This window comes from Loxodonta africana, chromosome 10 (assembly GCF_030014295.1).
Source record: "Loxodonta africana isolate mLoxAfr1 chromosome 10, mLoxAfr1.hap2, whole genome shotgun sequence".
NCBI classification, from domain to species: Eukaryota; Metazoa; Chordata; class Mammalia; order Proboscidea; family Elephantidae; genus Loxodonta; species Loxodonta africana.
Window position 1 is genome coordinate 104,278,429 of NC_087351.1, and position 13,111 is coordinate 104,291,539.

Below are 13,111 nucleotides of genomic sequence, written 5' to 3' on the forward strand. Positions count from 1 at the left end.
AAGAAAGATGTAGCACTCTGCTTCCATAAAGACTACAGACTTGGAAACCCTATGGGGCAGCTCTACTCTGTCCCACAGCATCGACTTGACAGCACTGGGTTTGACGGTTAACCTTCAGAATTGTAAGAAAATAAAGTTCTGTTCTTTGAAGCCACTGACTTCATGGTATTATGTTATGGCAGCCCCAGGAAACTAATACACCACCCGAGAAGGAGTTTCCACATACAGACTGTAAATACAAAGTATATGTGACACCCTCTTGGCTTAAGGACTGCCATGCCACCTTCTCTGCTCTAATAGATCATTTTCTTAATCCCTAAAATATGCAGTATAAAGTTAGATTTTCTTTTAGGGTCTAGGCACCAGGAAATTAAGCTAAGGGTATTTTCAATAACCTATTCATATTTTTCCCCTTCCCAATGTACCCTATAAAACCGAAGATAGAGCAAAACTCTTGCCTATTCTTTGCAGAATGAGGAAAACGTGAAACAAGGGACAAGGACTATAAAAGCTCACACGCACATATTTATGTATGTGTAAGTCTAAAAGGAAGACCTGCATTGTACTCACAACTAAGATTGTCACTGAATCCTTCAAACTATCTTACTGTAAGTAATGGTTATGTTCCTAAAAAAGCTAATGATAAATTAAATCATTATAAGTAGAACTATATTCATAAAAGCATCAAGGAACTGTTGTTTTTCAGTGGGATTCAATCATGAACCATTTAGTAAAACAGACCAATCTTTTTTTTTTTTTTTAACAGTTTTTTAATCCTCTGGTGAAAAATCCACACAATCACCGCTGATCAAGTCACTGCAGGACCTTTATTCCTTCTGTTATCCAATGTCCAGCTCACTTTTTGCCTGCACCAATGCTGGCCTTTGCAGTCCCCCTGACTTTCTTCATTCTGTTCTTGTGCTCCTTGCGCTGTTTCCTTGAGGTCTTTTTCTTCTCACACAGGCCATGTTTTCCAAGTCTGTGTTTAGGCTCATTTTTCTTTGCATAATCCGAGGAATCATAAATCATGCCAAAGCCAGTAGTCTTTCCACCGCCAAAATGGGTTCTGAATCCAAACACAAAGATGACATCTGGTGTGGTCTTGTACATTTTGGCTAGTTTTTCTCGAATTTCTGTCTTAGGTGCTGTTGCCTTCCCAGGGTGAAGGACATCAATGACCATTTGTTTCCTCTGGAGTAGTCGGTTGGTCATGAACTTCCTGGTCCGGATAGTTCCTATGGATTCATGATGGCGGCAGATGCTCAGGCAACCAGCGAGGAAAAGAGCCAGACCAATCTTTTAAAGTAAATGATCACCCCCGACTTTTGTCTATGCTAGAATTTCCGTAGAAATGACATAGAATACCAGCTTATTACTGTTAAGTACTTTGGAAATCACTCTCCCAAGTAGCCCAACCCCTTTGCTTTATGGATGAGAAAACTCAGGCTCAGGAAGGTGAAATGGCTGATCACACACCAAGTTAGGAGCAGAACTAAAACTACAGCCTACCTCCTGACATTTCTTAAATCTTTACTTAAAGGTCCAGCATTTTGGCCCCTAAGCATAGATACCAGTAACCACACAGGTACAATCTTTAGTCGGTGACAGAAACTAATGAAGAATATTTTGGGGAAGCCAGAAAGAGACATTACCAAAAAAAAAAAAAATTACAGGCTAATATCTTTTAATATCACTTATGAATAGAAATCCAAAATCCTCAACAAAAAACTAGCTAACTGAAATCAGCAACACATAAAAAAGATTACACACATGAACAAGTGATATTTATCCCAGGAATGAAAGATTGGGTTACTATCCTAAAATCACTTAATACACCATATCAATAGAACAAAGTACAAAACCCACATGATATCTCAATAGAAGCAGAAAAAGTGTTACACAAAACCTAACACCCTTTTGTGATTTAAAAAAAAAAAAGATCCAACAAACTAGGAAAAAAAGGGAACTTCCTAACCTGATAAAAAGCACCTAAAAAAATCCACAACTAGTCTCATACTTAATGGTAAAAGACTGAATGCTATTCCCTGAGATCAAGAACAATACAAGGACGCCCACTTTCACTGCTTTCATTCAACATTGTACTGGAAGTTCTAACCTGGGCAATTAAGCCAGAAAATGAAATAAAAGGCATCCAGATTGGAAAAAAAAATCCAAAACCAAACCCGTTGCCATCGAGTCAATTCCGACTCGTAGCGACCCTACAGGACAGAGTAGAACAGCCCCATAGGGTTACCAAGGTGAATATGAACTGCTGACCTTAGCAGCTGTAGCCCTTAACCGTTGTGCTACCAGGGTTTCCCCAGGTTGGAAAGGAGGAAGTAAAACCATCTCTACTCACCGATTACATGATTCTATAAACAGAAAATCCTAAAGCTTCTGAAAGGTCACAGCCTTGAAAACCCTATGGAGCACTGGAATCAACTCAATGGCACCTAAAAACAACAAGGCATCCACTAGAAAACTATTAGAACTAATAAACTAGTTCAGCAAAATAGGAGAATACAAGACCAACATAAAAAAACTAATTGTATTTCTATACATCTGCCAGGCGCTCCTTGGAAACTCTATGGGGCAGTTCTACTCTGTCCTGTAGGGTCGCTATGAGTCAGAATTGACTCGACGGCAGTGGTTTTATAACAATCTGAAAATGAAATCAGGAAAACAATTCCTTTTACGATAGCATCAAAAATAATAAAATACTTAGAAATAAATTTAATAAAAGAAATGCAAAATGTATACTCTGAAAACAAAACATTGTTGAAAGAAAATCTAAATAAGTGGGGAGACATCCCATGTTCATGGATTGGAAGACTTAGTACTCCTAAGACGGCAATACTCCCCAAGTTGATCTACAGATTCAACGCAATTCCTATCAGAATCCCACCTGGCTTCTTTGCAAAAATTGAAAAGTTGACCTAAATTTCTATGGAAGTCAAAGGACCCAGATTAGCCAAAACAATTTTGAAAAAGAACAAAGAGGTCTTACACGTCCTGATTTCAAAACTGAATAAAAAGTTACAGTAATAAAGACAATGGGGTACTGGCATAAGAATAGACACACAGATCAGTAGAACAGTATTGACAATCCAGAAATAAACCCATACACTTACGGTTAACTAATTTTCAACAAGAGCATCAAGACCATAAAATGAGGAAAAAATAGTCTTTTCAACAAATGGTGCCGGGACAACTGAATATCCACATGGTAAAGAATACACTTGAATCACATCATATATAAAAATTGACTCAAAATGGAACAAAGATATAAATGTAAGAGCGAAAATCATAAAATTCTCAGAAAAAAACAGGTGTACATCTTTTGACCTTTTATTAGGTAGTAGTTTCTTAGAATCAATACCAAAAGCACAAAAGAAAAAAAACAGATAAATTGAACCTCATCAAAATTTTTGGTGCTTCAAAGGACACATAAAGAAAATAAAAAGACAACCCAACTTATGGGAGGAAATATTTCCAAGCCATACATCTTATAACAGACTTAAAAAAAAAAATAGAATATGTGAATAACTAATATCTCAATAATAAAAAGACAAATTAACCAATTTTTAAAATGGGCAAATAATCTGAATAGCTACTTCTCCAAACAAGGTACAAAAATGGCCAATCAGTTCACGAAAGGACATTTAACATCATTAATCATCACGGAAATGCAAATCAAAATCACAGTATCACTTCACTCCCGCTTGTTGTTGTTAGGTGCCGTCAAGTTGGTTCCGACCCACAGGGACCTTATGTACCACAGAATGAAACACTGCCCGGTCCTACTTGAGCCTGTTGTTGCAGCTACTATGTCAATCCGTATCGTTGAGGGTCTTCCTCTTTTCCACTGACCCTGTACTTTACCGAGCATGATATCTGTCTCCAAGGACTGATCCCTCCTGACAACGCGTCCAAAGTTTGTAAGACTCAGTCTCACCATCCGTGCCTCAAAGGAGCATTACACCCACTAGCATGGCTTATAAGCGAAATGGGACAATAACAAGTATTGGCAAGGATGTGGAGAACTGAAACGTTTTGCAGCATTATTCACAATAACCAAGAGGTGGTAACTACTCAAACGTCCACCAACTGGTTTACGGATAAACAAAATGTGGTATATCCATACAATGAGACACATGCTACAACACGCATGAGTCTCAAAAACATGTTCAGTGAAAGAAGCCAGTCACAAAAGACTATATATTGTATAATTCCATTATATGAAATGTCCAGAATAGGCCAGTCTATATAGAAACAAAAAGTCAATCAGTGGTTGCCTAAGGCTGGGGGTGGGAATGGGGAGTAACTAAATTGGCATGAGGCTTCTTTTTAGGATGACAGAAATGTTCTAAAACTAGACTGTGACGATGGTTATATAGCTCTGTAAATATACAAAAATTCACTAAATTGTACACTTAAAACACATGGATTTTATGGTATGTAAATTATCTCAATAAAACTCTCTTTTAAAAAGTCACCTTGCTCTTTCTCTCTCTCTCCCCCTTGGACTACTTATTCTTGGGGAAGCCAGCTGCCACGTCATGAGGAGAGTTCCGCATGGCAAGGAACTGAAGTACCTGCCAACAGCATGTGAGTGAGCCATCTTGAAAGAGAACCTCCAGCCCCAGAGAAGTCTTCAGGTGACTGCAGTCCTGGCCCATATCTTGACTGCAACTTCATGAGAGACTGTGAATCAGAGCCATCAAGCTAAACTGTGCCCAAATTCCTGACCCACAGAAATAATGTTATTTGAAGCCACTAAATTTGGGGGTAATTTGTCACATAGCAATAGATAATTAATACGCCTTCTGCGACCCTCTCTTCAGTGTTAGGCTCTCTCCTAATGGTAAATATCTAAGAATATGTCTTCCCAGCAATCCCTCCTCTTCCGAGAGTTTCACCCCCATCCGTACGTTTACTTAAAGTAGCTGTCACGTTAGTGTAAGCTGATCCCATCCCCTGGCCTTAGTTGAAGGATCTAGAAATGGGCACCCAAACACACCCAGGTCAATAAAGTCCTTCCCTGAGATGTTTACAACTGAAGCTGAAAAAAAGGCAGCATCTCTCCAGTAGCTGACACTGTAAGATATAAGACTTGGGTGTCTTTCAGCAGCCATGATATTTCCCACGTGGCAACAGCTGGACAGCAGTGAAGAATGAAGCCATCATAAAGAAACAAGCAGAGATTCAAGATGGAGAGTGCAGACAACTTAAGCTCTGGTTCTAGTGATCCCTTCTGCAACTCTGTCTTTCCAGGGGCAGACCACATCTGTTTTGCAACCTCAGCATCTAGAACAGTACCTAGTACTTAAGAGATAATGAAATACTTATTGAATAAATGAATGGATAAGATAACCCAATTTCTTCCAATAAATAACCCCCTCCTTTTTTTTTTTTTTTTTTGCTCAACAGAGTTGGATTTGATTATTTGAAACCTAAAAGTCCTAACCTCTTCTTTGCTACCCCCTGTACTTTGTATACACCTCTAGTATACTTATGACAACGTATCCTAACTACTAAGTAGTCTTGGTGGCACAGAGGTTAAGCACTTGGCTGCTAAGTGAAAGGTCAGTGGTTCGAACCCAGCAGCCACTCCACGGGAGAAAGATGTAGCAGTCTGCTTCCATAAAGATTTACAGCCTTAGAAACCCTATGGGGCAGTTCCACTCTGTCCTATAGGGTCACTATGAGTTAGAACGAACTCTACAGCAATAGGTTTGGTTTTTTTTTGGTTTTAACCTAATTACTAGTTTATATGACCTCTTTCCCTATGACCAGAAGGGAGGACGTTTTCTGGGTCATTTCTGGTATCATCAATACCATCTAGCCTAGAAAACAGAAAGTGCTCAAGAAATGTGTTTAACTGATGTAATCCTTTACTCTTCAGCATTCAGCTTTTACAGTCACTTTATTAACCACCTAATGTATACAAGGCATTGAAAATACAATAAACTGTTAGATTTTGCCTTGGATTCTCATCCGTTCAATGAATTAATTCAACAAATATTTGAGTACCTACCACAAAGGCCATGGAGTCTGTCCTGAAAGACCTTACAGTCTACCACATACAGGTAAATCAACTACTATAATATCATGTGTTAAATATTACTGAAAAGATACACACAGGCTGCTACGCAGCAGCAGGGATTACAGGACACTTACACTCTACTTGAGAAGGCAAGACACACACCGAAAAAGTCATAGCCAGACAATGTGGCATAAGCTAAGCACCAAATGAATTATTTCCCAAGTTAAAACACCAGTTGCCATCGAGTTGATTCCAACTCATGGTGACCCCATATGTATCAAGTAGAACCGTGCTCCACAGCATTTTCAATGACTGATTTTTTGGAAGTGGACTGCCACGCCTTTCTTCCGAGGAGCCTCTAAACCCAAAAACCCAGTGCCGTCGAGTCGATTCCAACTCACAGTGACCCTACAGGACGGACTAGAACTGCCCCATAGAGTTAGAGGAGCCTCTGGGTGGACTCAAACCCCCAACCTTTGGGTGAGCAGCAGCCAAGCACGTTAACCATTTCAACCACCCAGGGACTCTGGATTAATCTGCACATTCTTGTGATTTTTAGATTTACATTCAACCAACAGTTACTGGGTATCTACTATGTACCAAGCAACCTCCTTAGCACTTTGCCAACAGCGTCTCACTTAATTCTCACATTTTGTAGCTGAGAGAAGTGAGATTCAGAGGATGAAAGGGCTTGCCCAGTCTTCATAGCTAGTTAAGTGCCAGAGCTGGGATTTAAAGCTAAGCTTTTCAACTACATGTCCAGGTATGCCATGCTATTCTGTCTACACAATGGGGGAAATTCCCATGTCCTTACACGTGACTTTTACTGCTTCTCATTCATCCTACAGCATACAGTACAGTCTTATGCACAAATGGGCAACCACCGACTGATGGCCTGATATTGCTGGATATTGCTGTACGCCTGTCTACATTTTGAGACGGGACCACGTCAGGTCAAATTACTTTGGTGCCTATTATAGCATCATGTGCTGAGAGGAGCGCGGTTGGATGAAGATGAGAAAATCTTTCAAGTTACATTTTAACAGTGTTTTTGACCATGATATCTGGTCAGTTGTCTGAGCGTTCAGCAATCTTTCACTTCCTTTGACAGTTAACAGTACTAATGAATTCAGTATAATCTCATCATCCATCAGAAAAAATTCTTACATGCAAACTTGAAGCTGATGATTACAAACATCACCCCGGATTACAAACAAGTTCCCTTCTTAAATCTGTCTTTAAGTTGAATTTGTACATAAGTCAGAACAGTGAGGTATGGTTCATATTTAACAGTCAGTCAAATATTTGTCTTAGTGTATAATACATAGCGTACCCTTCTATGCATAAAAAACATTAAAGAAACACAGATACGCTAAGACATCTTTAACTTGATAATACAGTAATAATATTTTGATTCACATTACAAAACAGTGCCTGTTTGTTATTATCAACCACTGTATGTACCTTGCATTTTTAATATAATAGGCTTTACAAGGGTTGGATCATAACTATGGGTGCAGAGTTTCATAACCCCGGGACGACCTATAAAGCAGTACCCTTTGTTTTCTACAAAACTAGCATTGTTTGCAAAACCCAGAAGCTGAGCAGCTGGTTGACTACTAATAAGTAGGTTGCTTCTTGGTCATTTAGTAAAAAGCTGCTTTTTGCACTATGATGGCTGAGAAGTAGCTTTTGCTGGACGACACTATTCTCCATACGCAAATCAGTGCATTATTATGTAAGATAAGAAAGCCAAATTCGAAATTTCCACAGCAGAAAGCACCCGGCACAGAAACTGACATGAATCACGTATTAATACTCAACAAACATTTATTGAGTAAATGATTTAATTGCCCTTTGAAAGCATCTACTGCTTATTACATTGAGAAAAAAACCAAACCAATTAAACCCACACAGGTTAAGTTAGAAACTCAAAAAGATTATGGAGTAACTGGCTCGAGAGATAACCGATCCACAACAATCAAAAACAATGATATTAAAAAAAAAATTAAGTAGGCATGAATTTGATATCCCTCTTAAACCACCTCATTGGCACCCAATGGAATGCGAATCGGCAGTCCCATCAGAAATAACAAAACCTAAAAGAACACGCGACAGAGCTAGCTTTGCAGTCTTTTCAAAACAGAAACAAGGTGTACTAGGCGTACACCTGAAACGTGCTGTATATGCTTTGTGTCTACATAATAAAAGAATACCCCAATATGCCAAAGAAGCTGTGTGAAACCCTTAATAAACGCTCACAAGAACGTATTACACTACTAATGGACAACTCCTTAAAACGCATTTTCTGTTCGGAAATTAAAAAGTATCTCTAACACAAAACTGGGCTCCCCACGTATAAATCCAAACTGTATTGATTTAGTCCAAGTCAGCATTTATCAAAATGAACAAGTCGGGGTTGGATCCGAAAAAAGAGCAAGTCTAAAGCTTAGAACAACTCTAGTGATCTCAAGCGTCAGGGCATAAGCGCCTGCTAGACGCTTGAGCTACAGCTTTACGCCGACAGAGCCTTCATCTCTAGGGACCTTTGAAAATTCAAGGCCAAGGGTAGTATTTCATGGTAATTGCAAATAAAAGCCCTGAATCTCTCCACATCTCATTAAAGACTGGGCTCCTGAAAGCCCTGGGAACAACCACCCGTGGGTTTCGTACAAGGCACAGCACCTTAGGCGGTTTCCCCAAACCCCACCGGGACCACCTCGAGGGAGGCAGAGGGGTGGAGAAGTGAGTCAAGTTCCAAAACAGAGCGTCGTTCACCCCACGTTGAGGAAAGCGCACCTTTTACCCGAGACAGGATGCAGGGACAGATGTGTCACCTGTGCGGGAAGGGGGGCGAACCATCCCCAGAGGGCAGCGGCCGGCTGCCTGAAGGACCCCTTCGCCCCGCGCCCACCGCTCCATCCCCGGCCCCCGAAAACTTTCCGCTCAGCCGGCTGAGCGCCCTCAGCTCCCCGGACCCCCCGGCTCCCACCCTCCCGCCAGGCCCCGCCCCGGGCCCGCCCCTCCGCGCCCCCTTCTCCGGCCGCGGCCCCGCGCCCCGACCCCCGCCCCCGGAAGCCCCGGGCCGCGCGCCCTCGGCTGCAGCGCGGCCCCCGGCCCTCAGGACGCGCCCCGCGCCGGGCAGGCCGGCAGAAGGCGGGGCCGCTCACCGGTCCGCAGCTCGTGCTTGACGGTGAGGAGCTGCTCCTCGCCGCCGCCGTCCCCGCTGGTCCCCGCCGCGCCGCCGCCGCTGCCTCCCTCCTCCTCCATCTTCTCCCTTTTCCGATTCCGCGGGGTCGCAAGGAGGGAAACCCGGGAGCCAGCCGACGTCCGGCCCCTCACAGCGCCCGCTGTAGCCCCGGGAGCCGGGGTGCGGCAGCTCCCGAACTCGGACGCAGAGACGACTCGCTTTCCCGCTCTGGCCGCACGGCTCGCTCCTCCGCCTCCTCCCCCCTCCGGCGGGCCCGCTAGTACCGCGCAACCAAACCGCCCCTTGCTCCACCGCCTCCTCCCTCAGGCCGCTCCGCCCACAGCCAGCAAGCCCTGCGGCCATTCGGGCCGCTATCGCTCATTGGGCCGAGGGCGCGCGTATCTGCCAGCGCCGGCTGCCATTGGGCAATACGCTATGACGTTTCGCGGGCCGCCCCGCCCTCCTCCTCGAATTGTTGTTGCTTGGCGGGGAGGCAGGAGAGGGAGGAGCACGATCATTCCGATTGGTGAGAGCAGAGGTTATGCCCCGCCCATTTCCGCTGGTACGCACGCGCAGTCAGGATCTTCCCTTCCCTGACCTCCCCAGAACGGTCACACCCCTTATTCCCCAGCTTCTATCTGTTAGTAAACAGTATCTAGTAGTCAGGAGGCGCTCGGAGTCTGTGATTGGCTACTGCTGACAGAGGCGGGGAGGGATAATGGGGAACGATTGGTCCACCAATAACCGTGGAGGAAGGAGGGGCCTGAGGGAAGAGCTCCTTACCCACGTGTTTGCAGATTTACCTGAGGGTTGCAGGCAGCGATCCACGGGTGTGTGACCAGCTGGAAGACAGCGTGCCATTAAAAAGGTGTGACTGTCTGTGGTGAGCTCTAAGAAATTTAAGTGGAATTTGTGCTTAAATACAGGTCAAAACCCCTGTGCCGTCGAGTGGATTCCGACTCAGCGACCCGAGAAGACAGAGTAGAACTGCCCCATAGAGTTTCCAAGGAGCGCCTGGCGGATTCGAACTGCGGATTCTTTGGTTGTAGCCGTAGCACTTAACCACTAGGCCGCCAGGGTTTCCTAGATACAGGCAGTCCTTAGATATTACAAAAAGCCACAATCCCAATTCCTGATTAGGAGTTTTGCAAAGAATAGACATCCATTTCATACAAACAGGTCCTAGGCGCCGAAAGGATACAAAAGTTAATGTAGTAGAATACAATTCCTGCCCCTAAGCAGTTTTCAATACAGCAGAAGAAACACATGATTTGTGTGTCTACACAGGACACGGTAATCCCAGGTAGAATTTGAAATAAAGTGGTCACACAGAGCGTTTGAGAATCGCACAAATGGCAGCAATTATGCCCTGTAGAGGAACTGAGAAAAGCTTTTAGGGCAAGGCGGCAACCGAAGTAACCAACTTAAAGAGTCGGTGAGACAGAAATAGCAGCAGAATTTCGTGGTGGTGTTAGGTGCAAGAGCCCTGGTTGCGCAGTGGTTAAGACATGGCCGAAAGGTTGGCAGTTTGAACCCCCCAGCCTTTCAGCAGGAGGAAGACCTGGCGGTCAGCTTACTTAAAGATTTACAGCTTTGGAAACACTACGGGGCAGTTCTACTCTGTTCTATAGGGTCGGTATGATTCGCAATCGACTCGATGGCGGTGGGTTTTGTTTTGGGGGGTTATTAGGTGCTATCATGTTGATTTCAATTTATAGCTACCCTATGTTATTGTTGCTGTTAGGTGCCCTGTCGAGTTGGTTTCGACTCATAGCGACCCCATGTACAACAGAATGAAACGCTGCCAGATCCTGCACCTTCCTCATAATCTGAGCCCATAGTTGCAACCTCCTACTCTTTCTCTCTGAACCTTTACCACACATGATGTCCTTCTTCAGGGACTGGCCCCTCCTGAAAACAAGTCCAAAGTAAGTGAGAGGAAGTCTCCTCATCCTCACGTCTAAGGAGCATTCTGGCTGGCTGTACTTCTTCATAGTGACCCTATGTTGTTGTTAGGTGCCACTGAGCCAGTTCATACTCATAGCAACCTCATGTACAAGAGAAAGAAACATCACCCGGTCCTGCACCATCTTCACAATTTTGCTCTGTTTAAGCCCATTATTGCAGCCACTGTGTCAAACCATCTCATTGGAGGTCTTCCTCTCTTTGACCATCTCCTTTACCAAGCGTGGTGTCCTTCTCTAGGGACTGGTCTCTCCTAATAACATGTCCAAAGATCATAAGACAAAGTCTTGACATCCTCCCTTCTAAGGAGCATTCTATCTGTACTTCTAAGACTTGTTCATTCTTCTGGCAGTCCATATTCAGTATTCTTCACCAATACAATTCAAATGCATCAATTCTTCTTTGGTTTTCCTTATTCATTGCCCAGCTTTCACACGCATATGAGGTGACCGAAAATACCATGGGTTGGGTCAGGCACACCTTAGTCTTCAAGTGACATCATTGCTTTTTAACACTTTAAAGAGGTCTTTTGCAGCAGATTTGCCCAATAATACAATATGTCCTTGGATTTCTTGACTGCTGCTTCCATGATTGTTGATTGTGGACCCAAGTAAAATTAAATACTTGACAACTTCAATCTTTTCTCCGTTTATCATGATGCTGCTTATTAGTCAAGTTGTGAAGATTTTTGTTTTCTTTATGTTGAGGCATAATCCATAGTGAAAGCTGTAGTTTTTGATCTTCATCGATAGGTGAGTGCTTCAAGTCCCCTTTGCTTTCAGCAAGCAAGGTTGTGTTACCTACATAACGCAGGTTGTTAATGAGTCTTCCTTCAGTCCTGATGCCCCATTCTTCTTCATATAGTCCAGCTTCTCCGATTACTTGCTAACCATACAGATTGAATAAGTGTAGTGAAAGGATAAAATACTGATGCACACCTTTCCTGATTTTAAACCACATGGTATCCCCTTGTTCTGTTCGAATGACTGCCTCTTGGTGTATATACAGGTTCTGCATGAGCACAACTAGGTATTCTAGAATTCCCATTCTTTGCAATGCTACCCATAATTTGTTATGATCCACACAGTCAAATGCCTTTGCATAGTCAAGAAAATAGGTAAACATCTTTCTGGTATGCTCTACTTTTCAGCAACGCTATAACCAAAAAAAAAACCATTGCCGTTGAATCAATTCCGACTCATAGTGACCCTATAGGACAGAGTAGACCTGCCCCGTAGAGTTTCCAAGGAGCGCCTGGTGCATTCGAACTGCACACGTTTTGGTTAGCAGCCATAGCACTTAACGACTACACCACCAGGGTTTCCAATGACCCTATAGGATGGAGTAAAACTGCCCCATAGGGTTTTCTAGGCTGTTACTTTTATGGGAGCAGGTCACTAGTCTTTCCCCCCTGGAGCCGCTGGGTGGATTCAAACCCCCAACCTTTCTGTTAGCAGCCAAGTGCTTAACCATTGTACCACCAGGGCTCCATAGACATTCCATACTGAGATGGTAACTGTGATCCGGGGCCTAGAAGCAGAGAAGGCAACGGTGGGTTAAGTGATTGATGAGACTGGATGACAGTATGATGTAAAAAATACAACCAAAAAGATAAGGTATGGTAGGAAAATGGAGAACCTCGAATACCATGCTAAACAGCACAAATTTTGTTTAGTTCCACACTGGGAAACCCCAAAGAATAGTTACAATATTAAAACAGTTCTCCTGGAAATTATCTTTGGTTACAGTGAAAAGGATGGACTAAAGGGAGGGAGAAAGATGGCAGGGCAGGAATACTGTTGTGAGGATAGAACTAATAGGGTCTGATTTCTGGCAGTGGGTGTGAGACTAGGAAAGGAGAGGCTCAAAGATGTATACCGGGACATAATTCACATAGAAATGACCTTTGA

The 13,111-nt window shown here is 43.3% G+C and overlaps 2 protein-coding genes across 2 annotated transcripts in view; both read right to left on the reverse strand.

Annotated features, from left to right (window-relative positions):
* Window positions 1–9,498, reverse strand: part of RPS6KA5 (ribosomal protein S6 kinase A5) — a 203,778-nt gene extending 194,280 nt beyond the window's left edge. Inside the window, exon 1 of the mRNA XM_003408821.4 lies at window positions 9,217–9,498. Within this exon, the coding sequence (XP_003408869.1) occupies window positions 9,217–9,316 (100 nt within the window). The 5' untranslated portion in view covers window positions 9,317–9,498. The remainder of the gene's footprint in view (window positions 1–9,216) is intronic.
* On the reverse strand, window positions 856–8,968 carry LOC104845780 (small ribosomal subunit protein eS24-like). Its single transcript, XM_064291952.1, has 2 exons — window positions 8,906–8,968; window positions 856–1,296 (listed from the first exon to the last, which is right to left on the reverse strand). Exons 1-2 carry the CDS (start codon window positions 8,966–8,968, stop codon window positions 856–858), a joined length of 504 nt encoding a protein of 167 aa, XP_064148022.1.
* Window positions 9,499–13,111: the final 3,613 nt, after the last annotated feature.